The sequence below is a fragment of the Cervus canadensis genome, chromosome 1 (assembly GCF_019320065.1).
Source record: "Cervus canadensis isolate Bull #8, Minnesota chromosome 1, ASM1932006v1, whole genome shotgun sequence".
Lineage (NCBI taxonomy): Eukaryota > Metazoa > Chordata > Mammalia > Artiodactyla > Cervidae > Cervus > Cervus canadensis.
The window spans coordinates 126,017,317-126,044,174 of NC_057386.1; the positions used below are offsets into that span (position 1 = coordinate 126,017,317).

Below are 26,858 nucleotides of genomic sequence, written 5' to 3' on the forward strand. Positions count from 1 at the left end.
AAGTGTAAAAGTTGTTTTACTTTAATACAAAATTATACATAGAAAATCATATGAGCAAAATCAAATATTCACTAAATATCAGTGAAGTTATCATTGCAATGTCCATACCAGCTTTTCCTGCATCCTCTCCCCATCCCCACTTGGGCTGGTGTATTTCACTGCTGTGTGGTAAAGACGTGGGCCCAGGGAAGCAGAGCTGGCATCCACATCTACGTGTTTGGGGCCCCCTGGGTGGTTGAAGTGGGGCTGCAGGTGGCCCCACTGTTTTTTTCTTCTGCTTTCTCAATTTCTTTTACCACTTCTCCTGCCCTGGCCCACCGTTCAGGGGTGTTCAGTTCTGCAGCCAGGGAGAAAGCCTCACCCCTTCCTCCTCGGACGGCTTTGAGGGGAAGTGAAGAAGCAAGTGCAGTGGGTACGCATGGCACTGAGAGATGATTGTGGAAGTCGTCTTTGTGGGTTGTCTTCTGTGTCTGAGAACGCAGTTGTAGCCTCAGGTCTACGTCTGCTTCCCTGACCGGAAAGAGAACCTGGGTGGAGAGAGAGAGGGGGCGGTCAGAGGAAACAGAGAGAGCTCTGAAGCGGAGGGTGCACAACCCCCTGCCAATTCTGTAAGCAGCTCCTGCAGGCCATTCACTCAAAAGTTTATTTCTTAAGAGCTCATTATGCAACAGGCACTGTTCCAGGGCTTTCCATCTACTAGTTCATTTCACACTCATAACAACATGAGGAGGTCGAGTATAGTCAATATCCCCATTTTACAGATGAGCAAACTGAGGTTCTGGGAGGTTAAGTAACAGGCCCAAGGTCACACAATTATGCCTTGGAACTGGGAGTTGGGCCCAGAAGCCCACTTAACCACTGTGCTAGACTGACAAATGGAGTCTGGAATGTTTTTGTTTTCATTTTAAGTGGTTTTTATTGTAGAGGAAACGATAACTTCTCAGTGTTCCCTGAGAAGGAATAATGAATGACTAACATGTAAATTCTTGGAAATAACAGATAAAACATATAAAGATATCCCCTGAGGCATGAACACCACACTTTCAGTCCTCCTGACGCACTTGACACATGGAGGTGATCACAAAGTAGTGTCAATGCTAGTTCAGGTTGTTGGAAAGATGCAAAGATGGCCAGTGAGCTGAAAAGTCAGTGATGGGGATACAGGCTCTTGCTTCTAGTCAAAGACAACCCCCAGTCCCAGCCCCGCTAGGAGCTCTGCCGGCAACGGCAGGGGCGAGCCCTTGACTCATGTGTGGATACAGGCGTTAGGGCACATCCGCCCTCCCCCTGAACCTATGTATACCACCTCCCAACCCCCACTTCCCTGCCTCAGGAAATGACATCACCCCCACCCAGTCATTCAAGCCAGGAACTGGGAGTTGTTCTCAATTCCTCTCCTGTCAGCCCATCTGTTATATTTTAGTCACCATGCCCCAAATATGTTCCTAATCCCACCACTTATCTCCTGCACTGCCACCCCCAGGCCGAGCCACCCTGATGAGCACCACAGCCTTCCCGTCCGCCCCCTCCCCCGCCGCCCTCACAATCCACTCACATAGCAGCCAGCATGACTGCATCACTGTGCAGAGCTAAGTCATTCCTCAGCTTAAACCCTTCCAGGGCTCCCCATTGTTCTCGGGACAAAGATAAAAACCCTTCTTAGTGTGACCTAATTCTTCGGGAAGTCATTCATTCATTCACCCCATAGCTTGTCTGATCATGAAATCGCGGCCTCACTATCTTCAAATCTGTGTCTTCAATGTGTGCTCAGTCGTGTCTGACTCTTGGCAGCCCCGTGGACTATAGCCCGCCAGGCTGCTCTGTCCACGGGATTCTCCAGGCAAGAATAGGGAGCAGGTTGCCATACCCTCCTTCAGGGGATCTTCCCAACTCAGGGATCGAACCCAAGTCTTGCATCTCCTGAACTGGCAGGAGGGATTCCTTACTACTAGTGCCACCTGGGAAGCCCATGTCCTTAGGCTGGCTTACATACATTTCATTTTCGCCATATCAGGCTCAAACTCCAATTATGTGACCCAAAGAACTCCCCAAGAAGAGGCAGAAAGAAACCAGTAGCTTATGCATCTGGAAGCCTTGTTTCCAGTGCGATCCTCAGCCAGTGAATAGCCCACATAAACACTTTCAGATCTGATATCCTCTATAGGGTGGAGATGCTCTCTCATACATTATCCTACCACAGGAGACCCTTTCTAGGGAGAAGAAACACTTTGACTCTGTTCTATCAACCCTTCTCCACAAAGTGGTCAGAGTAAACTTTTGTTTTGTCAAAAAGATTTTATTTTTTATTCTCGGCTGCATCATGTGCCATGTGGGATCTTAGTTTCTGGACCAGGGATTGAATCCATGCCTACTGCATTGGGAGCATGGAGTTTTAACCCCTGGATCACCAGGGAGGTCCTTAAGCTTTTTATAGGTGAATACAGACATGTTACTCCCTAGCTTAAAACCTTCCAAGGTCTTTCCAAAGCACTTAGAATGAAACCCAAAGTCATCACTGGGATCCATGTGGCCCAGAACGACCCGATCACTTCCCACTCCAACCTCACCTCCCTTCTCTTTGCTGCTCCAGCCACCATTGTCTCTGCTGCACAAGCTGTCTCCAGCCTCTGACCTTTATACCTGCTGTTCCTTCTGCCAGAAAGGCAGGGAAAACTCAGATCATTATGGTCTTTCAGGGCTCAGCTTGAGTTGGCGCCTTTTCACAGGCGCCTTCCAGGACTCAACAAATTTAAAGTAGCTCTTTATCGGGACTTCCCTGGCGGCCCAGCGGTTAAGACAGTGGTTCCATGGCAGGGAGGACGGGTTCAATCCCTGATGGGGGAACTAAAGTCCCCCATGCCTCAAGGTGAGGCCAAAAAAATGAAAAAGTAGCTCCCTGAAATTGTCCTGACCAGTTTACTCTCTACCTCTCCCACTAGAATGTAAGCACCATGAGGGCAGGGACTGTGTCTTGTTCACTCTACCCCAGCACCTAGCACAGTGCCTGCTGCACGGTAGACCCTCAATAAATATTTGCTGGAGGAATAAATAAATGTGGTTTCAAGTGGTCTTGTCTGACAAAGCTGTTTTCATGCAGTCATTCAAGAAACTTGGACTTCCCTGTGGTACAGTAAATAGGAATCTGCCTGCCAACGCAGGGAACACAGGTTCAATTTCTGGTCCGGGAAGTTCCACACGCCTTCGAACAACTAAGCCCATGTGTCACAAGTACTGAGCCCACATGCTGCAACTACTGAAGCCCGTGTGCCCAGAGCCTGTGATCCACAGCAACGGAAGTCATCGCAATGAGAAGTCCATGCACCACAATGAGAGAGTAGCCCGCAACTAGTAGCCCGCAACTGGCCGCAACTAGAGAAAGCCCGAAGGCAGCAATGAAGACCCAGTGCAAGCAAAAAATAAGGAAAGAAAAGAAAGGAGAAAAGAAAGCCTGGCTAAAAAAAAAAAAAAGAAAGCCTGGCAGAGACATCCTTGGTGGTTCGGTGGTTAGGACTCCACACTTCCACTGCAGGGGGCCTGGGTTTGATCCCAGGTGAGGAAACTAAGATCCCACAAGCCTGGGAATGCTTAACTAAGAAGATGCATGCTCTGTGGGCTATCTGCCCCCACAGAATCATGTTCTCCCTTCTCTGGCCTGCTCTCAACTCCAGGAGGCTGACATCTGTGGATGATCTCAACAAGCTCCCTTGTCCTCTAGCTTCTGGCTGGGCTCAGCCAATGGGAAGCACCAGCAGGAGGTGGGAGGGTGGGAGGAGAGAAATGTAGGGGTATTCACTCCCGGCTCTGTCCCTGCCGGCCTTGTCTCACTAGTCACTGTGTGTTCCTCTTCTGAAGGCCACACTTCAGTCTGACTCCCCCAGGGCCCCTCACAGCTCCCTCTCCTCGCTCCTCTGTTGCCTGCCCCAGGGTGCTTCTCCATCCTTATCTCTGTTCCCACTTCTGTAAAATGTCCCTTCTTGAAATCTTTTCAGTCACTCCTTTTGAGTGAACCTTGATTTCTTGATAAACAAGAACCCTGGCTGATAGGCCCGTGGCCCTGCAATTTTCCTCCTGGATGTCTATCCCTGGGAAATTCACACACAAATCCATGAGAGGACATGAATAAGCATGTAGATATTCACTGCAGCACTCTCCACAATGGGGGAAGGCAACCTGGGATCCCATTACTGGGGTTAGAAACAAGAGGTGTGTCTACGCTGCTAGGTGGATGGATCTTAAAAAACTGCTTAAGAACTTCCCTGGTGGTCCAGTGGCTAAGACTTCGAGCTCCCAATGCAGGGGGCCTGGTTTGATTCTCGGTCAGGGAACTAGATTCTGCAAGGTCACAATTAAGACCCGGTATATTCAAATAAGGCCTTCCCTTGTAGCTCAGATGGTAAAGAATCCACCTGCAACGCAGGAGACCCTGTTTCGATCGCTGAGTTGGGAAGATCCCCTTGAGGAAGGCATGGCAACCCACTGCAGTATTCTTGCCTGCAGAATCCCATGGACAGAGAAGCCTGGCAGGGCTACAGTCCATAGTGTTGAAAAGTGTTAGACAGGACTGAAGCGACTGAGCACGCATGCATGCATAGTCAAATAAAGAAAAAATTAAAACAAAACAAAAAATTGCTTAATGTCCATCAAGAGATGAATAGATAAATCAAAAGTGGTCTACACATACCATGGAATATCACCAGGCCTTAAAAATGAAAGAAATTCTGACATGTGGTACAACATGGATGAACCTGAGAACAATATGCTAATCGTATAAGCCTGTCACAGAAGGACAAATACTGTATGTCTCCTCTTACATGAGGTCTCCAGAGTAGTCAGATTCATAAAGACAGACAGGGGAGTGGTGGTTGCCAGGGGCTGGGGGAGGGGAACTGAGCAGTTAGTGTTTAATGGGGACAGAGTTTCAGGACGGGATGATGAAAAAGTTCTGGAAATAGATTGTGGTGATAGCTGCACAATATCATAAATTTCCTTTTTTCTTTTTTTTTGGCCACACCACACAGCATGTAGGATCTTAGTTCCCGGACCAGGGATCAAACCCACACCCGCTGCAGTGAAAGTTCAGAGTCTTAACCACTGGATGGCCAAGGGAAGACCCTGTAAACATACTGATATATAATGCCCCTGAAAAATGGGGACTTCTCTGTTGGTCCAGTTGCTAGGACTCCACACTCCCAATTCAGGGGCCTGGGTTCAATCCCTGGTCGGGGAATTAGATGCCAAAAAAAAAAAAAATCCCACATGCCAAAACTAGTAGTTTGAATTCTGAGACTAAAGACTCCAAGTGCTGTGGCTGGGGATCCGGAGTACCTCAACTAAGGATCCTATGTCCCGCAACTAAGACCTGGTGCAGCCCAATAAAAAAGTATTTTTAAAAAAAATGACTAAAATGGTCTCACAGACATAGAAAACAATCTATTATGGTTACCAAAGGGGAAGCACAGGGGAGGAATAAATTAGGAGTTTAGTATTAACAGATACACACTATATATAAAATAGATAAACAACAAAGACCTACTGTACCACACATGAAATAATATTCAATAACTTGTTATAACCTATAACAGAAAAGATATTTAAAAAGATATATATTATATATATGTATAACTGAATCACTTTGCTATACACCTGAACTAACACAACACTGTAAATCAACTAACTTCAATTTTTAAAAAATGATCAAAATGGTAAATTTTATGTTAGGTATAATTTTTAAAAAACACTAAAGAAAAGGATCATTCACACTCAGTTCTCAAAACCCAAAGCATTTGACCATATATTGCTTAAAGCTGTGCCGCGCAATACAGTGGACACTACGAGTCTTAATGGAAATATGCTGTCAGTGTGAAATATACATAAGATTTCAAGGGCTTACTATTTTTAAAAAAAGATTGTAAAATATCTCACTAACAATATTTTATAGTTATTATCATTGAAAATGACAGTATTTTGGAAGCATTAATTAGTAAAACATATTACTAAAATTTTTGTTAAAAAGTGCCTGAAGAATTCCCTGGCGGTCCAGAGGTTAGGACTCTGAGCTTCCACTGCAGGGGGCAGGGGTTTGATCCCTAGTTGGCAACTAAGATCCCGCAGACATGGCGCAGCAAAAAAAAAAAGAAAAAAAAGCCTAAAAAAGAAGAGTGCCTGGTAAAAAAAAGGGGGGAAAAAAGCACTAGGAAACAGAATGAGAATGAAGTGTTAAACAAAATATCAGTTACCATTGAAAACACATCCACATAAGACAATATATACTTTTTAGAGCACATTAAATACATATGAGATGGGCTGAGGGGGAGGGGAGCTGGGAAGCAGATTGCGAATGGGGGATGGAGATAAAGAGGAAATAAATAAAAGCAAGAAGAAAGAAAGCTTGTGCTGACAACAAGCTCATCGTGCCATGAGCTGAGAATCACTAATGGAACACTCTGTTCCTGAGGATCCAAAAAAAGAAAAAGAAAACAAAAAATCTCTCTTCTCTCTTGAAACAAAGGCATCTTAATTAAACCTATCCTGGAAGGTAACCCAGAATCTCTGACCCCTCAAAATTACTTCCCTGTAAAACCGGAGTTGACACAGTCCTTACAAAACTGGTCACGGCAGTACCCTCAGGGTGAATATCTCGCCTGGCGCACAATATAATATAGACTCAGTGAGAGTCTGTTGACTAACTAATGACCAAATACATGAATGGACGTTGAGGTCCCCTCAGCCCTCCCTGGGAGGCAAGACTAATGAAGCAAGAGCTGGATGGAGGCTGAGGATCTGTTGCAACCCACAATGTGGGTTCATTCGGATCACACACTTTATTTTTAAGCTTAAATGATTTGCCAGCATTTGGAAAACAGATTCCATGAACAAATCTGATGTCTTGGCATCTCTCAAGAATCAGAAGGTCTGTTAACAAGTTGTTCATTGGCCAGACAGAACTGAGGGGCAAATGTCCCCTACCCTACCCTACATCCCCCTCACACATCCACATGAAGTGCTTGGCCCCAATAGGCTTTCGAGTTAGACACCCTTGACCAAGGCTGTTTCTCACTTTCGATCCAAAAGACCAGGAGCTGGGAAACTGTCACCAGGCCAGACATTTTCAAAGCAACCAAGACCAACAGGCTGCTTGCTTCAGCCTGGAGTGGAGGAAAGGTGTGCCTCAGTTCAGCTCAGTTCAGTCGCTCAGTCATGTCCAGCTCTTTGTGACCCCATGGACTGAGCATGCAAGGCTTCCCTGTCCATCACCAACTCCCGGAGCCTGCTCAAACTCACGTCCATCTAGTCAGTGATGCCATCCAACCATCTCATCCTCTATCATCCCCTTCTCCTACCTTCCATCTTTCCCAGCATCAGGGTTTTTTCCAATAAGTCAGTTCTTTGCATTACATGGCCAAAATATTGGAGCTTCAGCTTCAGCACTAGTCCTTCCAATGAATATTCAGGACTGATTTCCTTTAGGATGGACTGGTATGATCTCCTTGCAGTCCAAGGGACTTTCAAGAGTCTTCTCCAACATCACAGTTCAAAAGCATCAATTCTTTGGCACTCAGCCTTCTTTATGATCCAACTCTCACATCCATACATGACTACTGGAAAAACCAGAGCTTTGACTAGATAGACCTTTGTGGCAAAGTAATGTCTCTGCTTTTTAATACACTGTATAGGTTAATCATAGTTTTTCTTCCAAGGAGCAAGTGTCTTTTAATTTCATGGCAGCAGTCATGATCTGCAGTGATTTTGGAGCTTAAAAAAATAAAGTCTGTCACTGTTTCCACTGTTTCCCCATCTATTTGGCATGAAGTGATGGGACCGGATGTCATGATCTTAGTTTTCTGAATGTTGAGTTTTAAGCCAGCTTTTTACTCTCGTCTTTCACTTTCATCAAAAGGTTCTTTAGTTCCTCTTTGCTTTCTGCCATAAGGGTGGTGTAATCTGCTTATCTGAGGTTATTGATATTTCTTCTGGCAATATTGATTCCAGCTTGTGCTTCATCCAGTCTGGCATTTTGCATGATGTATTCTGCACATAAGTTAAATAAGCAGGGTAACAACATACAGCCTTGATGTACTCCTTTCCCAATTTGGAACCAGTTCGTTGTTCCATGTTCAGTTCTAACTGATGCTTCTTGACCTGCATACAGGTTTCTTAGGAGGTAGGTAAGGTAGGTATTTCCATCTCTTAAAGAGTTTTTGACATTTTGTTGTGATCCACACAGTCAAAGGCTTTAGCATAGTCCATGAAGCAGAAGTAGATATTTTTCTGGAATTCTCTTGCTTTTTCTATGATCCAACAGGTGTCGGCAATTTGATCTTTGGTTCCTCTGTCTTTTCTAAATCCAGCTTGAACATCTGGAAGTTCTTGGTTCACGTACTATTGAAGCCTAGCTTGGAGAATTTTGAGTATTACTTTACTAGCGTGTGAGATGAGTACAACTGTGCAGTAGTTTGAACATTTTTTGGCACTGCCTTTCTTTGGGATTGGAATGACCTTGTCCAGTCCTGTGGCCACTGCTGAGTTTTCCAAATTTGCTGGCATTCTGAGTGCAGCACTTTCACAGCATCATCTTTTAGGATTTTAAATAGCTCAGCTGGAATTCTATCACCTCCAGTAGCTTTGTTCATAGTGATGCTTCCTAAGGCCCGCTTGACTGCACTTCACATAGGATGTCTGGCTCTAGGTGAGTGATCACATCATGGTTATCTGGGTCATGAAGATCTTTTTTGTATAGTTCTTCTATGTATTCTTACCACCTCTTCTTAATATTTTCTGCTTCTGTTAGTTCCATACCATTTCCATCCTTTATTGTGCCCATCTTTGCAAGAAATGCTCCCTTGGTGTCTCTAATTTTCTTGAAAAGATCTCTACTTTTTCCAATTCTGTTGTTTTCCTTTGTTTAAGAAATGGAAGAAACTAAGGTGTGCCTAGTTGTATTCATACCTGGAGTCAGAAAAGGCATATCTGGGGACTTCCCTGGTGGTTCAGTGGCTAAGTCTCTGTGCTCCCAATGCTGAGGGTCTGGGTTCAATCCCTGGTTGGGCAACTAGATCCCACCTGCCACAAGTAAGAGTTCGCATCACACAACTAAGGGATCCCACATGTCACATCGAAGATCGAGGATCCTATGTGCTGCAACTGAGACCCGGCACAGCCAAATATATAAATAAATACTTTTTAAAAAAAGAAGAAAAGGTATATCTCAGGCTGTTGTCCAAAGGTTCCCCACATTCAATTGTCTGGGCATTCATTAAAAATCCAGATTTCTGGGCCTCATCCTAGAACCAGTGACTTGATTTCTGAGAATCTGAACTTTAATTATCATCTCACACTCTATGGCTTGAGGTGCAGCAACCAAAGAAACTAGGAATGAACAAAGGTGCATGAAAACAAGGGGAGTGTTCGAAGGAAACTGTCTTATGTGTCCTAATGTTGGGAGACAAGGGACCCTCCAGAGTTGGAGGTAAAAGAGGTGATGATTTATCCCCCGTAAACTCCAATAATTATTGCTATTGTTTTTCTTGTTGTTTATTATTATTAGTATTATTATCTGATTATTGTTATTATATCACAGGGAGGCAGTACAGTGTAGAACCTGGACTTCCTTGGGTTCAAATACTGACTTCACTACTTACAATGTGTGTGACCTTGGGTACAGAACTTTACCCCCTGGAATTTATTTCCCCATCTGTGAGTCAAGGATAACAACAGTATCTACCTCATAGGGTCACTGTGATGAGTCAATGAATTAATAATGTCAGGTGCTTACACTACTGCCTAGAAGACACCATAATACACCAGCATAGGGTTTTCATATCAGCTGCAGGACCACCACCAGGAGAGCAGGGCCTCCCCCTCTCACCCCAACTCCTTTCTTTAGCAATTATTTAGTGGCAACGTGGGGCAGCAAGTCAACTTACAGTTTCCTTATGATTGTCTTCTCCTCCTTGTTGCTGTTGGCATTGCTGCCCATGGGAACAAGAGTCTCTTTCTCTTTTCTTCTTCCTGGGCCTTCTCTTGGTGGAATCAAGCCACTGGGAAAAATGAGATAAATAAGTGGGTTGTTTTACTGCAGATCTCTTATCTGTGCAGCTTTGAAAGTGAAGGTTCTTTTCCTTTTTTACAGTTTATTTATTTACATATTCATTGTTATTAAAAAATTATGGAATGCTTCATGAAATTGCATGTCATCCTTATGCAGGGGCCATGCTAATCTCTGTTTTGTTCCAATTGCAGTATATGTGCTGCCGAAGTGGGCGCTGAAAGTGAAGTTTCTTCATAATTATTTTTTTCCTAATTATTATTATATTAATAATACTATCACTGAAAGCTCTAGAGTTAGACATTCTGGCCTAGATCTCTGGAATCTCCCTTCCTCTTTTCCAATGTTGATACCTCTTCTTTCTTTCTCTTATCTGATTACCATGACTGGTACTTCAAGCTTCTCTATTTTCTAGAAACATGATCATGTATAAATTCTCTAACTCAGGGCTCCCCAACCTTCAGGCCACCAACTGGTACCTCCTGTCAGATCAGCGGTGGAATTAGATTAGAAATAAAGTGCACAGAAGTGTAAAGCTCTTGAATCATCCTGAAACCATCCCCCGCTCCACCCTGGTCTGTGGAAAAATTGTCTTCCGTGAAACTGGTCTCTGATGCCAAAAAGGCTGGGGACGGCTGCTTTAACTTAAGCCTTGATTTCCTAATTGGTAATAAAAGGATCATAAAAGTACCTGCCTTCTAGGATTGAGGGATTAAGTGAGATAATACATGGAATTCATTCATTTAACAAATATTATTAAGCTGCATAGTCTACCAAGGTATATAGACATAGCAATGAACAAAACAGATAAAATATCTTCTCTCATGCAATTTACATTCCATTGAGAAGAAAACAGTCAACGAACAAATAAATAAGTAAAAATGTAAAAATATACAGTAAGTCAGGTGGTATGAAGAGCTAGATTGATGTTAATCAATAAGATACTGAGGTCAAGTGACCCAAAAAGGGCCAGAGTATTTCCCTGGACTTGATGCATAGAACTTGGAAGAAGGCTGTTCTCTCTCACTTGCTCAACTGGGACTGCCAGCAGTCATGCTCCCTAAGATTCAGAAAAGGATTGTCTTTAATACAAGATAAGGAGGCCAACAAAGAAAAAGAATCAAAGAAAGAATCAGTTCTGGGGTCCCTGATTCCAACCCTGAGGTCTTAGATGCAGTTTTTTCCTTTATTTCTGACAGCAATTGTAGGATCCTTCCCAGCTATGTGAACCGACAAAATCTCCTTTTGTACTTTGGCTGGTTTGAATAGGATCTCTGTCACTTGCAACCAAAAGAAGCCTGACTGTGATGAAGTGTTTCAATGTCTGACCCAGTAAGCTCATTAGATCCACTTAGGTATTTTGTTGTGTATACCAACTGGTAAATTTATGCCTATGGTACAGGCATAAATTTCCCCCTTACCATAGACTGAATTATGTCCTCCCAGAATTCATATGTTGGGACTTCCCTGGTAGTCCAGTGGCTAAGACTCTGAGCTCCCAGTACAGGGGGCCTGGGTTCAATTCCTGGTCAGGGAACTAGATCTCACATGCTGCAACTGAGAGCTTGCATGCCACAACTAAAGGAATCCACATGCTGAAACTAAGACCCAACACAGTCAAAAAAACAAGAAAAAATAAAAAAGAAATTTTTTTTAAAGAATTTGTATGTTGAAGCCCTAACCCCTAGTATTACAGTATTTGGAGATAGGGCCTTTGGAAGACAATGAGGTTTACATGAGGTTACGAGGGTGGGCCCTCATGATGGATTAGTGCCCCTTCAAAAGGAGATACAGCTTTCTCTCTTTCTCATTCTCCCCACCAGCTGATGACACAGCAATATGGCAGCTGTCTACAAGCCAGAAAGAGCCAAAACCAACCATACTGGTAGCTTGATCCAAAAATTACCTTTCTCCACTACCTACAGCTACAAAACACCCTAAAACTTAGTAATTTACAACAATGATGGGGAACTCCCTTGGCAGTCCAGTGGGTTCAATCCTGACTGGGGAACTAGGATCCCATACATGACACAGGGTGTAGCCAAAAGTAAAAAAAAAAGAAAGAAATAAAGAAAACAAACAAACAAACAAAAAACAACCAATGATTTATGACTTCTCATGATGGCTCTATTTTTTTTTTTCTGGCTGCTCTGCACAGCTTGTAGGATATCAGTTCTCCAACCAGGGATTAAATCCAGGCCTTTGGCAGTGAGATTGTGAAATTCAAACCACTGAAACCACCAAGGAATTCCCAGATGGCTCTATCTCTTATGGTTGATTTGGTGGTTCTCCTGATGATCCAGTTTGGGGTTCTCAAGTGGCCGTGTTCAGTTGGTGGATCAGCTGAAGCTGTCATATGGGACCCCTCGATTCTTCATGTGACCTCTCCACGTGACTACCTTGAGCTTCCTCATAGCATGGCAGTCTCAAGGCAGCAGTCTGAGATCACAAACATGGAAACTGCTAGGCCTTTGAGAGTCTTAACCTTGGAAGCCAAACAGCATCACCTCCATCACATTCAACTGGTCCAAGCAAGTCATGTGGCCATCTAGGTTCAAGGAAAGGAAAAATAGACTCTACTTGTACTCCGATGAGAGGAGTGGCAAAGTCTCACTACAAAAGGAGTGCCAGATGGGAAAAACTGTTGTGTCCATCTTTGGAAACAGTCTACCATAGCTGCCTTCAGTTAAAAACTATCCTTAGTATGAGCTTGGGCTTCCAAATTGATGCAGTTGCTAAGAGAACACCTCAGTTGACATGCTGCTTTCTCCAGAATATATAACACTAGAGACGAAACAGAATCCTGCTATCTGTCTATCAGCCTGCACCAGATGGGAAGTGCCCATCTGTTGTTCTCTGGGAATTCAAAACTGGAACCAACATGTGTTGCTTTATTCACTTGCAAGCTGCTTACGGCATTGGCAGTCTAGCAGTTCCTCTTTTTAATTAACTGTGTCTGGAGCACTTATTAAATGAGATGAAGGCAGGTCTTTCCATTAACGTGGTTCCAACCTCAGTAGAAGGAAGACAATTAAATTCCTGTTGGCAGAATTCAGTCCTTTCGGATAGGACTTTCTAAGGACATTTTTACTTGCTGCTCTCTTAATGATGTCACATTGAATGAATTTAATGAATAAGATCATTGGGGGACTTCCCTGGTAGTCCATTAGCTAAGACTCTGTGTTCCCAATGCAAGAGGCCTAGGATGGATCCCTGGTCAGGGAACTAGATCCCACATACTGCAATTAAGAGTTTGCACGTTTCAATTAAAGATCCCTCACGCTGCAAACCCGGCACAGTTAAATTAAAAAAAAGATTTTGTTTTGTTTTGTTTCAGAGTACATCTCATACTTCCAAACTTGCCAAGTTTCAAGGTGGTGTGATAACGAAAAGCTCAGGCTCTGATGTCAGTCTGTCTGACATCACATCTCAAGGTTGCCACCACCAGCCCAGGGACTCTGAGCAGCTACTTGACCTCTCTGACCCTTTGATCATCTTGGGGATAATATTACCCTAACTCACAGGCTTGCTGTGAACACTAATTGAAATTATGCTTGGGATACACTAAGCAGAGTTCCTGGTAAATCTGTACACAGGTCAAGAAGCCACAGTTAGAACTGGACATGGAACAATAGACTGGTTCCAAATCGAGAGAGGAGTACATCAAGGCTGTATATTGTCACCCTGCTTATTTAACTTATATGCAGAGTACATCATGTGAAATGCCAGGCTGGATGAAGCACAAGCTGGAATCAAGATTGCCAGGAGGAACATCAATAACCTCAGATACGCAGATGACACCACGCTTATGGCAGAAAGCAAAGAGGAACTAAGTAGTCTCTTGATGAAAGTGGAAGAAGAGAGTAAAAAGCTGGCTTAAAACTCAACATTCAACAAACTAAGATCATGGCATCTGGTCCCATCACTTCATGGCAAACAGATGGGGAAACAATGGAAACTTTCTTTTATTTTCTTAGGCTCCAAAATCACTGCAGATGGTGACTGAAGCCATGAAATTAAAAGATGCTTGCTCCTTGGAAAGCTATAACCAACCTAGACAGCATATTAAAAAGCAGAGACATTACTTTGCCAACAAAGGTCCACCTAGTCAAAGCTATGGTTTCTCCAGTAGTCATATATGGATGTGAGAATTGGACTATAAAGAAAGCTTAGCACCAAAGAATTGATGCTTTTGAACTGTGGTGTTGGAGAAGACTCTTGAAAGTTCCTTGGACTGTAAGGAGATCAAACCAGTCCATCCTAAAGGAAATCAGTCCTGAATATTCATTGGAAGGACTAGTGCTAAGCTGAAACGCCAATACTTTGGCCACCTGATGCAAAGAACTGACTCATTGGAAAAGACCCTGATGCTGGGAAAGATGGAAGGTAGGAGGAGAAGGGGACGACAGAGGATGAGGTGGTTGGATAGCACCACCGACTTGATGGACATGAGCAATCTTCGGGAGTTGGTGATGGACAGGGAAGTCTGGAGTGCTGCAGTCCATGGGGTAGCAAAGAGCCAGACACGACTGAGTTACTGAACTGAACTGAACTGATAAATATGAGTTGGCACAGGACTTCCCTGTGGTCCGGAAGCGTGGTTAAGACTCCACGCTTCCAATGCAGGGGATATGGGTTTGCCCCCGCGGAACTAAGATCCCATGTGCTGTGCAGCGCCACCAGTACACCAAAATGAAACAAACACTAGTTGACTGAGCCTGTGCTCTAGAGCCCGCAAACCGCAGCTACCAAGCCTGTGTCCTGCAACTACTGAAGCCTGTGTGCCTAGACCCTCTGCTCTGCAACAAGAGAAGCCACCACCGAGAGAAGCCCTCACACTGAACAAAGAGCAGCCCCAGCTCGTCACGACTAAAGAAAGCCTGGGGAAAAAAAAAAAAAGAAAGCCTGGGAAAAGCAACGAAGACTCAGCGCTGCCAAAAACACATACATAAATGAATAAAATAAAAACAAACAAATATTAGTAGGCAATACATTCTTATTCTTTTGGTCTTTCCTTTGCCTGCCTCTAATGAAACTGCTTTGTTTAACTGCGGGCTTCTCAGAATTATTCAACCACAGAGCTCCTTCTTGCTGTGCCCTGTGGCCTGTGGGATCTCAGTTCCCCAACCACAGACTGAACCTGGGCCATGGCGGTGAAAGCGCCGAATCCTGACCACAGGACCACCAGGGGACTTCCCAGAGCTTCCTTTTCAAGAAATACCTATGTGAAGTAAAACATTTCAGGAAACATGGTACAGAGGGATACAACAAAGTCCAAGCCTGCTACATCAACAACTTCCTTATTTCCTGCCTTGCTTATCCTACTATTCCTCCTGTATACAATATTTACGATGATTTTTTTAACTTTTAATTTTTATACAATTTCAAACTTAGAGAAAAGGTATAGTACTAGTGCAAAAACTTTCCATATATTTTTTTACCCCGATCCTTCAGATGCTCATCCATGTATCTATCTACCTACCTGGCCATCCATCCGTCTTTCCATCCACTGACTCATCCACCCCTGCAACTATCTACCTTCTCTCTGAACTCTCCTGAGAGTGAATTGGAGAAATCTTACCCCCTTATTCCTAAATACTTAAGTGGCTTTCCAAAGAACAAGGACTTTCTCTTACATAACCAAGTTGTTCAGTTATCAGAATCACCACACTGATCTTTTCAAATAGTGAATCAGACCTAGTCATTCCCTTGATTAAGGCATCCGGAGTCTTCTTGTTACATTTGCTATAGAACTAGAGCTCCTTGGTGGGGGTGGGATGAATTGGGAGATTGGGATTGACACATATGCATTATTGATACTATGTATACAATAGATAACTAATGAGAACCTACTGTATAGCTCAGGGAACTCTATTCAGTGCTCTGTGGGGACCTAGATGGGAAGGAAATCCAAAAAAGAGGGGATATATGTATACAAATAGCTGATCCACTTTGCTGTAGAGCAGAAATTGATATGACATTGTAAAGCAACTATGTGTGTTAGTCACTCAGTTGTGTCTGATTCTGCAATTTCGTGGACTGTAGCCCTCTAGGCTCCTCTGTTCATGGAATTCTCTAGGCAAGAATACTGGAGTGGATTGCCATTACAACTATACTCCAATAAAAACAACAACAAAATAAAAAACCTAGAGCTCCTTTCTGTGGCCAACATAACCAGCTCCTGGTCTCTTCTGAACCACTGTATCACATTCCAAGTTCCACCATGGTGGGTCCCCTAAATTGGCCAAATGGTTCCCATCCCAGGACCTTTGCACTTCCTGTTCTACTTTTGCCCAACCAAACTGTTACTTGGTTGGCTGCTTCCTGTCATTCACCTCAGAGGGGTCTTCCCTGCCCACCCAATCTGACACAGGCCCCTCCCCAGCACCCCAGTCTCTGTCAAGTCACTTTTCTACATTCTCTTCAGCATCCACCACCCTCATCCGGCGTGTTCACTGCAGGCTTCCTGGCTGAGTGCCTATCTTCCCCCTAGACTAGCATGGACTCCCTATTTCGTTCCCTGCTCTACCCTCAGGGCCAGGAATGGTTTCCAGCATAGAGTGGGTCTCCAGTAAGTTGACTGAACGAGCATCAGAACAGACAGGTAACATATCCAGGAGTCCCGGACAGGCTCCGGGTCTGCAGAGCAGGAGTCCTGGGGCAGCAGAGCCCACCTCTTATAGCACTGCAGCTCTTCCTGCACCACCAGCAGCTGTGACTTGAGCTTGTTGCGCTCCTGAAGCACGTCCCTCAGCTCCTGAAGGGTAAAGCGTGGTCGGTTGGGATCTGTCAGGTCAACCACCATTTTGTCTGGTCCCAGGTCCACCTGTAAGAAAGGATATCGCTTGTACATTTCCCCACATGAGGATGGACTTTCCATCCCAGAAAGGGAAGTTCTCTTGTTCTGTTACTCCCAGGGGCCTGATGAGGGGAGGCATTGCCTGCTGCAGGTGTTTGATGTGAAGAGTTCTGGGAGTTCCCTGGCAGGCCGGTGGTTAGGACTCTGTGCTTTCGTTAGGACTCTGGGCCCTGGTGTGATCCCTGGTTGGGGAACTAAGATCCTCTTTAAAAAATTTTAAAAGAAGAAGAAGAAGTAAGCGTTCTAAGGACTCTTCTCCAAGAAAGGAGACAGGGCTCCTTGGAGAGGGGCTGAGTCTAGGGCTGGAGCAGGGGAAGTCCAAGTTGAGTCTGGAATATTCCATTGTATAAGGGATGGAGACAGATCAAAAGGACATCATTCGAAGGTGCTCCTACTGGCCAAACTGAACAATCTGAGTAACAACACGAATAATAACAAGAATGGATAATAAATCATCAAATAAAAAGAGGATTCAGGAATCTATAATTTTTTAATTTAAATTAATTAACTAATTAATGGGGATCTTATAGCTAATTTTATATGTCAACCTGACTGGGCTAAGGAATACCCAGATAGTTGGTTAGCCCATTATTTTGAGGTGTGTGTGAAGGTGCGTTTTGGAAGAGATTAGCATTTGATTTGGTGACCTAAGTACAGCAGAGGGATCTCCCCAGTGTGGGTGGGCATCATTAAGGGCCCAAACAGAACAAAAAGGTGGAGAGAGGGTGAATTCGCTCCCTGCTTGAGCTGGGACATCCTTCTCCTGCCCTTGAGCACTGCACATCAATGTTCCTAGTTCTTGGGATTTTGAACTGTCCCATACCAGGACTTTTACCATCAGCCCCTGAGACAAGTCTTCCAACTTGGACTGAATTACTCCAGCTTTTTTGGTTTTACAGCTTGCAAGCATCAGATTGTGGAACTTCTCAGCCTCCATAACCACCTGAGCTGATTCCTATAATGAATATTCTCATCTATATCTATAGCTACATCTATACCTCCTATTGTTCTATTTCTCTGACTAATACACTGGGGAGGAAGGGAATCTGTACTTTACAGCAGAATGCCAATTAATATTTATCTATTTATTTGACTGCACCAGATCTTAGGTGAGGCACAGGGGATCTTTGATCTTTCCTGTATCATGCAGGATCTTACAGTCGTAGCATGCGAACTCTCAGCTGCAGCAAGCGAACTAACAGTTGGAGCATGTGGGATCAGCATGGGGGATCTACTTCCCTGGCCAGGGATCAAACCCCAGACACCTGCATTGGGAGCAGAGTCAACCACTGGACCACCGAGGAGATCCCTGGAATGCCAATTAATGTGTAGATGATGATAAGAGTTAGGAAATCCTTTCGCAACCAATTTAGTAATAATTGATTCAGGCAAGACTAATGAATAGATCTAAAACCATTGGGTGAAAATTTGTCGGAGAACAGGCTATTTTACACAGTTTCAAAGTATTTTCCCATAGGCTACTTGCACATTACAAAGGGCATAAAAGCACCCTTCCAGTGCAGAAATTTTGTTGACAACACTGTAACCAAGGGCTAGAAGTTAACATCACCAAACATCACCAATAATGACAAACTGAATCAGGCACCTCCTGATATGAGACACTGAGAAGGATACAGCATTGCTTGAGTGAAAACTCTGCTAAACATGTATTACTTGAATCCAACCGTGAGGAGACACCAGAACAAGCTCAAGTTGAAGGACATTCTACAGAGACTGATACATAATTATTCAAAAATGTCAATGTCATGAAAGAGAAGGAAAAGCTGAGGAACTGCTCCAGACTAAAGGTGACTAAAGAGAGGTGTCCTACTTCCCTGGTGGTCCAGTGGTTAAGACTCCAAGCTCCCACTACAGGGGGCGAGGGTTCGATCCCTGGTTGGGGAATTTAAGATTCCACATGCTTCAAGGTGTGGCCAAAAAAAAAAAAAAATGAGAGAGAGAGATTTCCTAAAGATACTGTACAACTCTATACTAGATTCTACATCAGAAAAAAAGTGCTACAAAGGTCATTATTATGAATTTTGAATAGGGATGGCATTTAGATCTTAGTATTCTACCATCTTTCCCCCCTGAATTTGATCATTTATTGTGGTTGCGTAACAGTATGTCTAGGAGATACACACTGAAGTATTTAGCATTTAGGGTGAAAGATCCTAATCTTTGTTTTTTTGAAAGATCCTAATCTTTTACTAACTCTGCAGCTACCATAATGTCTGCTCAAATAGCTGGCCAGACTTTGAATGAGTAAATAATGTGTATATACATATGTGTATATGGGTGTCTATAAATACTTCAGTCTGTATATCTTTTTTTTTTAGCTGGACTTTGCGGCACGCAGGCTCTTAGTTTCCCTACCAGGGACTGAACCCACACCCCCTGCAGTGGAAGCAGGGAAGTTTCAGTGTCTATTTCTGTTCTTCTAAAAATAATTTTATTTATTTTCTTTTTGGCTGTGCTGGTCTTTGTTGCTCTGCATGGGCCTTCCCTAGTTTTGCAAGTGGGAGCTGCTCCCTAGTTGCAGTGCTCGGGCTTCTCATTGTGGTGGCTTTTCTTGTTGTGGAGCACGGGCTCTAGGCTTCAGTAGTTGTGGTGCATGGGCTTAGCTGCCCCGCAGCATGTGGAATCCTCCCAGACTAGGGATCAAACCCACATGCCCTGCATTAGCAGGCAGACTCTTAACCACTGGACCACCAGGGAAGTCCCCAGTGTGTATTTCTTAAGACATACTAAACACACATGCAAACACACATATACGCACACCTGAATACAACAACTGAATCAGGGTGAAAGGTACACAAGTGTTCATTGCACTTGTCTTGCAACTCTTCCATAGGTTTGACATTTTTTCAAACTGAAGTTAAAATGAAGCAAATATTTGAAAACAACCTAAATGTCCATTAGCAGAAGTCTAGTTAAATAAACGGGGGCACAACCACACTCTGGAATACTCTACAGGTGAGAAAGAGAATAAGGCACACCGCAAAGAGAAAGGCAGTAGTGTCCACATTCCTCCTCTTGGACCGACAAGTATCAGTGGTGTTTGAGAAAACACTGTGTCGTAAAAGCTGTGGGGAAACTGGCTCCTTCGGTGACTGCAAAGGGAGCCAACCACTTTATCCCCTTTAGAGTGCAATTTGGCAACAGTTCCTGGTGGCACTGGGCTTCTCTGGGGGCTCAGACGGTAAAGAATCTACCTGCCATGCGGGAGACCCAGGTTCCATCTCTCGGTTGGGAAGATCCCCTGGAGAAGGGAATGGCAACCCACTCCAGTATTCTTGCCTGGAGAATCCCATGGACAGAGGAGCCTGGTGGGCTACAGTCCATGGGGTTGCAAAGAGTCAGATACAACTGAAGTGACTTAGCACGTATACACATCAAAACGTCAAATGCCTTTCCTTTGACCCAGTGAGTCCACTTCCTCTACATACTCAGGGGCCAACTGGTACAGATCAGAGTAATCCACTGAGGCTCAGGCTCAGAGCAAATGATTGGAAAACAAAGGTCTTTTGATAGGAAGCTGGTTAAAGCCGAGATTCTTAACATTTCTGTGTTCTACAGACCTTTTTTGGCAGTCTGGTAAAGCCCATATAGATTCCATCTCAGAGTGATTTTAAATGTATAAAACAAAAGGCATAGGATTACAAGGAAACCAACTAAGATAACATACACTCATCAAAATCTAAAAATAAATATGTGATCCCGAGACCTGCTCCTTCATTAAACATGATGGAGCCATAGGTCCAATAAGATAGAGAATGAAAACAAAGTTTTGAGATATGTACTACATTGTAATGGGATATGAAAACACCTGTGATTTCCACTAATGACTGTCACAGGTACTACTGATAATATTACTGTGGTTTGTTTTCTACATTCATGATTTTTTTTTATTTATTTATTTTAAATCAAAGGCTAACTGCTTTACAGTATTGTGTTAATTTCTACCAAACACCAAAATGAATGCATTCATGATTGAATAAAGTGGTACATTTCATCTGGAGGCTGGTGAAAATAAAAATATAATTTCTTCCCATGCAAGTTCATGGATCTCCTGGATCAGATTCATAATCTTGGGGAACAGGGGGGAGTGGGGTCCCAAAAACTCCAAGCTGAGAACCCTCAGGTTGAACAGTTGATATTATTGTACAATGGAAGTTTCCAAAAGCCATTAAAAGATGAGGAAATAGAGATTTTGCTGGTGACCCAGTGGCTAAGACTGAGTTCCCAATGCAGGGGACCCAGGTTTGATCTCTGGTCAGGTAACTAGACCCCACAGGCCAGTAATATGAACTAAAAATCCTGCATGCAACTAAGACCTGATACAGCCAATAAATAAATAAATACATTTTTTAAAAAAGATGAGGAAGCTCTTTATATTCTGATTTAGTACCACTTTCATGCCATATTAAGTGAAAATAAGCAAGGGGCAGAACAGGGTATATATTATCATACTATCTGTGTGAATAACAGAAAACTATATTCATACCTGCTTTTGTTTGCATGAAATATCTCTGGATACTTTAGAAACTGATGGCTCGAATTTTTTTCAAGGAGGGGATGTTAGAGCTTTTCCAAGGCAAATACTTTTGTAACTTTTGAATTTTGAACATAAATTTTAAAAAGACAAAGGAAAAAAAATCTCACACCTATTGGGATGGCTACTGTAATCAAACAAACAAAACACAAAATAACAAGTGTTGGCAAGACTTCCCTGATGGTCCAGTGGTTAAGACTCTGTGCTTTCACTGCAGGGGACATGGGTTTGATCCCCTTGTGGCTCGGTTGGTAAAGAATCTGCCTGCAATGCTGGAGACCTGGGTTCAATCCCTGGGTTGGGAAGATCCCCTGGAGAAGGGAAAGGCTACCCACTCCAGTTTTCAGGCCTGGAGAATTCCATGGACTGTATAGTCCATGGGGTCACAAAGGGTCACACACAACTGAGTGACTTCCACTTCACTTCACTTCACAAGGAATATCCCACATGGCATATGGTGTGGCCGGAAAAAAAAAAAACAAAAAAGACAAACAAGTTTTGGTAAGAATGTGGGAAAACTGGAATTCTTGGGCACAGTAGATAGAATGTAAAATGGTGCAGTCCCTATGAAAAACCGAATGGCCGTTCCTTTAGAAATTAACAATAGAATTATCACATGATACAGCAGTTCCCAGAAGTCTTAAAAGCAGGTGCTTGAAGATTGATTCACAAATCCATGTTCAGAGAAACAATATTTATACAGATCATGAGGTGGAAGCAACCCACGTGCCCATTGACAGATGGATAAACAAACTGGTGGATCCCTACAATGGAATATTATACAGCTTTAAAAAGGAAGGAAATTCTGACACATGCCACTTGTGACATGAAGTGAAATAAGTCAGTGGCAAAAGAACAAAAATCATCTGATTCTACTTATATGAAGTGCCTAGAATAGGTAAATTCATATAGACAGAAAGGAGAACAGAGTTACCAGAGGCTCGGGGGAGAAGGGAAATTTGGAGTTAGTGGTTAGTGGACACTGAATTTCAGTTTCGCAAGATGGGCATTTTGGAGAGGACGGTGGTGATGTTGCATAATAGTGTGAATTGACTTAATGCCACTGAACTCTGTACTGAAAAATGATTAAGATGGTAAATTTCACCTCTACTTTACCACAGCTAAAAATAGTAATTAAGAAAACAAGAAGAAAAAAAAAAGACAAGGGTATATTTTTATAAACTGTCTAGTGGCATTAAATATTCATTCTCTCTGCCTTTTCCCCCACGCTTGTTCTCAAGATTACGGTCTGGGAGGAAAATGTGCTATCTCATCTGGGGCTAATGAAGCTTGTCTGCTATGCCCCAGGCAGGAAATGGCCTGGCCCCTGTGCCAACCACACTGTTCATGATCCATCGTGGGTCTATCTTTGTGCCTGGAGTTGGAGATGACAGGAAACAAGTGCAAAATGTGAGCTGAGGGATCTTGGGCAAGTCATTTAACTGCTCTTGAATCTCAAAAGTCAGGCTACTAATCATGATATTCAACCATCTCATATGACAGATCCTAAAGAAGAAGCTTATCTACAAACAGAATTGTCATCGTGACTAATGAGTAGGTGAAGTAAAAGTGTACCAACAAAGCTACCAGAAATCCTCACTCTTCCCTGTGAATTTCAGCCACCCTGTTCCTGTTTTCCTTTCATGGCACACTTCTGGGTCTGTAATCCTGTGGGCTGGTTTTGAAGGTCTGTGTGTCTTGCTTCTCCCATTAGTTGTGAGGTTCCATGAAGTCAGGGACCTTGTCTAATTTAGCTCCATAACTCCAGGGCCCTCACAGTGTAGTCACTCATCAAATGTTACCACAAGTAAAGTCATAGGTCTGTACTTCAGTACTGTGTGGTTAAGACTAGCATCTCTGAAAAAAAAAAAAAAAAGACTATCATCTCTGAAGACTTCCCTGATGGCGCAGTAGACAAGAATCTGCCTGCCAATGCAGGAGACATGGGTTTGATTCCTGGTCTGGGAAGATTCCAGATGCCCTGGGGCAACTAAGTCTATGCTCCCCAATGGGAGAAGCCACCACAATGAGAAGCCTATGCGCTGCAACTAGAGAGTAATCCCTGCTCGCTGCAAATACAGAAAGCCCTCAAGAAGCAATGAAGACCCAGTATAGCTGGAAAAAAAAAAACACAACAGACTAGCATCTCTGAACTAAAATCCTGCCTCCATCTCTTACTTGCTATAAGTCCTCGGCAGATTACTTAATTGTTCTATGTCTCCGCTTCTATAAAATGGGAATAATACAGCTGCATTTCACCAGGCAAGGGGAAAAAAAAGATAACTCTCACCAGAACTAACCTTTGTAATTAAGGAAGAACTAAAATATGAACCAGCCAGAAAGAAGAGATTTGGTTGACCAAGACATGTCTTAGAGTTTGGTCAAGGGCCCTGCTCACAGATTTCTACACTTGTACAAATGCTGAAGATGGAAAGGCCTTTCCTTATTTATTTGGAGACTTGAAATAGAACTTTGCTTTCTTGCAGGATGGTCTCCAGAGGGGATAGTCTCATGAGATGGAGCAGTTGATCACATCTGATGGTAACCAGCTTGACAACGCACCTTCAAATGGACTCTCCACACTACCTTGCCTCATTTCACTCTTCCCTGCTTCCTTGAAACTGAGCCCTGAGTAAAGCAATTCGTGGTAAAAAAAATAAATAAATAAAAAAAATAAAATGGGAATAATAATAGTATGAGGATTAAATGAGATAATTCACTTGGGGAAGGTTTCTTTTTAAACTGTAACTGGAGACCCACTAGACAGTTGTGATATTAATTTAGTGAGTTGCACAATAATTTAAAAATTCATAAAAATAGAATAGGAAAGTATGACTATATATCATGTTTAGTAAGGGTGAGTCAGGATAAATTGTTTCTTGAAACTTTTGGTTTCATCAGTTCTGGATATTGATGCAAAATGTAATTTTGTAAAATGGGGGCATAACATATATACAGAAATATGCACTAATCTTGAATTTATAGCTTGATGATTTTTACCATATGTGTATACCCACGTGTGTGTGTGTATATATATATAAAGATTAGTTTGCCTATTCTTGAATTCTACGTACAGGAGGCTCTCTTTTGTACCTGGCTTCTACCTCTCAATGTAATATCTGTGAGGTTCATCCAGATAGTTGTGTGTTTCAGTACTTTCTTATTGTTGTGTAGTATTCCATACCACAAGTTAAAAAATCCATTCCTCTGTTCCATCTGGATTGTTTCCCAGTTTGACACAATTATGAATAAAACTGCCCTGGATATTCTTGTACATATTTTTCTGTGGTCATAAACAGTAATTTCTCTATAGTTAAAATGTATTTCTTACTCCAGGTCAAAGATTCTCAAATCGTGAAACCTGGACCGAGAGCACCTGTATCATCTTGGAACCTGTGAAAAGTTGTAGATTCTAGGTCCCACTGCAGACCTACTGAGTCGGAAACTCTGGGGCTGGGGCCAGCCAATCTGTGTTTTAATCATTCAAGGTGATTTTGATGCCTGATAAAGCTGTGAAGAAAGCTTGAGTGCTGAAAAATTAATGCTTTTGAACTGTGGTGTTGGAGAAGACTCTTGAGAGTCCCTTGGACTGCAAGGAGATCCAGCCAGTCCATCCTAAAGGAGATCAGTCCTGGTTATTAATTGGAAGGACTGATTCTGAAGCTGAAACTCCAATACTTTGGCCACCTCATGTGAAGAGGTGACTCATTGGAAAAGACCCTGATGCTGGGAGGGATTGGGGGCAGGAGGAGAAGGGGACGACAGAGGATGAGATGGCTGGACGGCATCACTGACTCGATGGGCATGAGTTTGAGTAAACTCCAGGAGTTGGTAATGGACAGCGAGGCCTGGCGTGCTGTGATTCACAGGGTCGCAAAGACTTGGACACGACTGAGTGACTGAACTGACTGAACTGCAAGCCTGAAATGCCTGTTTCCCTTATGGCTCAGATGGTACTGAATCAGCCTGCAATGCAGGAGGCCTGGGTTCTATCCCTGGGTGGGGAAGATCCCCTGGAGAAGGAAATGGCAACCCACTCCAGTATTCTTGCCTGGAGAATCCCATGGACAGGGGAGCCTGGCCGGCTACAGTCCATGGGGTCGCAAAGAGTTGGTCATGACTGAGTGAGTAACACAGTAAGGCTTGAGAACCACTGCTCAAGGTCCCCATCAACCTGTCTTCTGAAAGTAAAGATGGACTTTCCCGGTGGTCCAGTGGTTAAGACTCTGCCCTTCCCTCTTCCAGCAGGAAGCCTCTGCTTTAGAACATACTCAGTGCATGGCCCAGCACCCAGTCAGTGCTCAGTTAATGTTACCTATCATAAAGCTTCTGGGCTTCCCAGGAGCAATGGTAAAGAATCCACCTGCCAATGCAGGAGACACAAGAGATTCAGGTTCGATCCCTGGATCAGGAAGATTCCCTGGAGGAGGGCATGGCAACCCATTCCAGGATTCTTGTCTGGGAAAATCCCATGGACAGAGGAGCCTGGTGGGCTACAGTCCACGGGGTCGAAGAGTCGGACAAGACAGCAAATTGAGCACACACACTTCTAAACTGAGGACTTGATACTCGTGGGGATTTGTTTTGAGGGGCTTGGATGTTCAAGAGAGGTAAGCGGCCCCCCCTCCCACTGGGCTCTCCCTGCACCCCGCCCCCGGGGCAGGTCCCCGCTCTCCCGCACTCACCTCCGGGCCGGCGGCCGAGCCCTCTCTCCGCAGCCCCTCCACCTCCTTCCTGAGGTTGTCCCGCTCCATTCTTAGCTCCTCCACCGTCAGGTTGCCCTCATTCACCAGCGTCTCCAGCATCTCCAGGACGCGGACGATCTTGAACTGCAGTTGCGTCACCCGGGGGTCACTGCCCAGGGCCATCAGCTCACGGCCCATCACGTAGGAGATGTCATATACGTCCTCAGCGGTCAGCTGCAAGGGGCTCTTGCCCAGAGCCCCCTCGGGGCCCGCCTCGTCCTCCTCCTCTTCCTCTTCTTCCTCTCTCAAAGGGGGCTCCTCCATGGCGGCCCAGACCCCTACAGCCTCCGGAGCTGCTTTCTCGCAATCTGCGAACGTCCAACTTCCTCCCGGCACAGAAAACTTTCCGCCGGGCCGAGGACCCTGCCGGGCCAGGGGGCGGGGGAATGTGGCCCAGAAGCGTCCAATCAGCGCCGCCGAGGGGTGGGCCCGGGAGGTGGGGGCGTCGGTGGAGGCCACGCAGGACGGCTCGCAGGCCCGCACTCCCGGTGCGCCGTCCACGCCGAAGTCCGTGCAGGAGTGCGGGCCCCAGGATACGGTTCGGGACACCAAAGGACAAGAAGAAGGGAGGGCAGGGGAGAAGAGGAACAGAGAGGTTAAGGAGTGACTGTGATCGCTCCCAGCCCGAGAGCCGCTGCAGACCGGGGGAAGGGC

At 44.1% G+C, this 26,858-nt stretch overlaps 1 protein-coding gene and 1 non-coding gene across 3 annotated transcripts; both read right to left on the reverse strand.

The window, feature by feature from the left end:
- On the reverse strand, nt 1–26,858 carry RILPL2 (Rab interacting lysosomal protein like 2). Of its 2 annotated transcripts, XM_043442144.1 has the most exons (4): nt 26,145–26,850; nt 16,720–16,871; nt 9,924–10,037; nt 1–527 (listed from the first exon to the last, which is right to left on the reverse strand). In XM_043442144.1, exons 1-4 carry the CDS (start codon nt 26,466–26,468, stop codon nt 497–499), a joined length of 621 nt encoding a protein of 206 aa, XP_043298079.1. In that variant the 5' UTR covers nt 26,469–26,850; the 3' UTR covers nt 1–496. The 2 variants fall into 2 exon arrangements, with proteins under 2 accessions (XP_043298079.1, XP_043298075.1); XM_043442140.1 differs by lacking the exon at nt 16,720–16,871 and having other exon boundaries at nt 26,145–26,858.
- LOC122425187 lies at nt 10,160–10,263 on the reverse strand. The gene has a single exon (XR_006264740.1). It is a non-coding gene; the product is annotated as a U6 spliceosomal RNA (small nuclear RNA).

Excerpts from the sequence above, each read along its gene's own strand:
- RILPL2 (XM_043442140.1), bottom strand. The coding sequence starts at position 26,468 with ATGGAGGAGCCCCCTTTGAGAGAGGAAGAAGAGGAAGAGGAGGAGGAC. Across the intron at positions 10,038-26,144 it reads GCTCGGCCGCCGGCCCGGAG|TGGCTTGATTCCACCAAGAG; the intron begins GTGAGTGCGGGA and ends CATTTTTCCCAG. Across the intron at positions 528-9,923 it reads AAGACAATCATAAGGAAACT|GTTCTCTTTCCGGTCAGGGA; the intron begins GTAAGTTGACTT and ends CTCTCCACCCAG.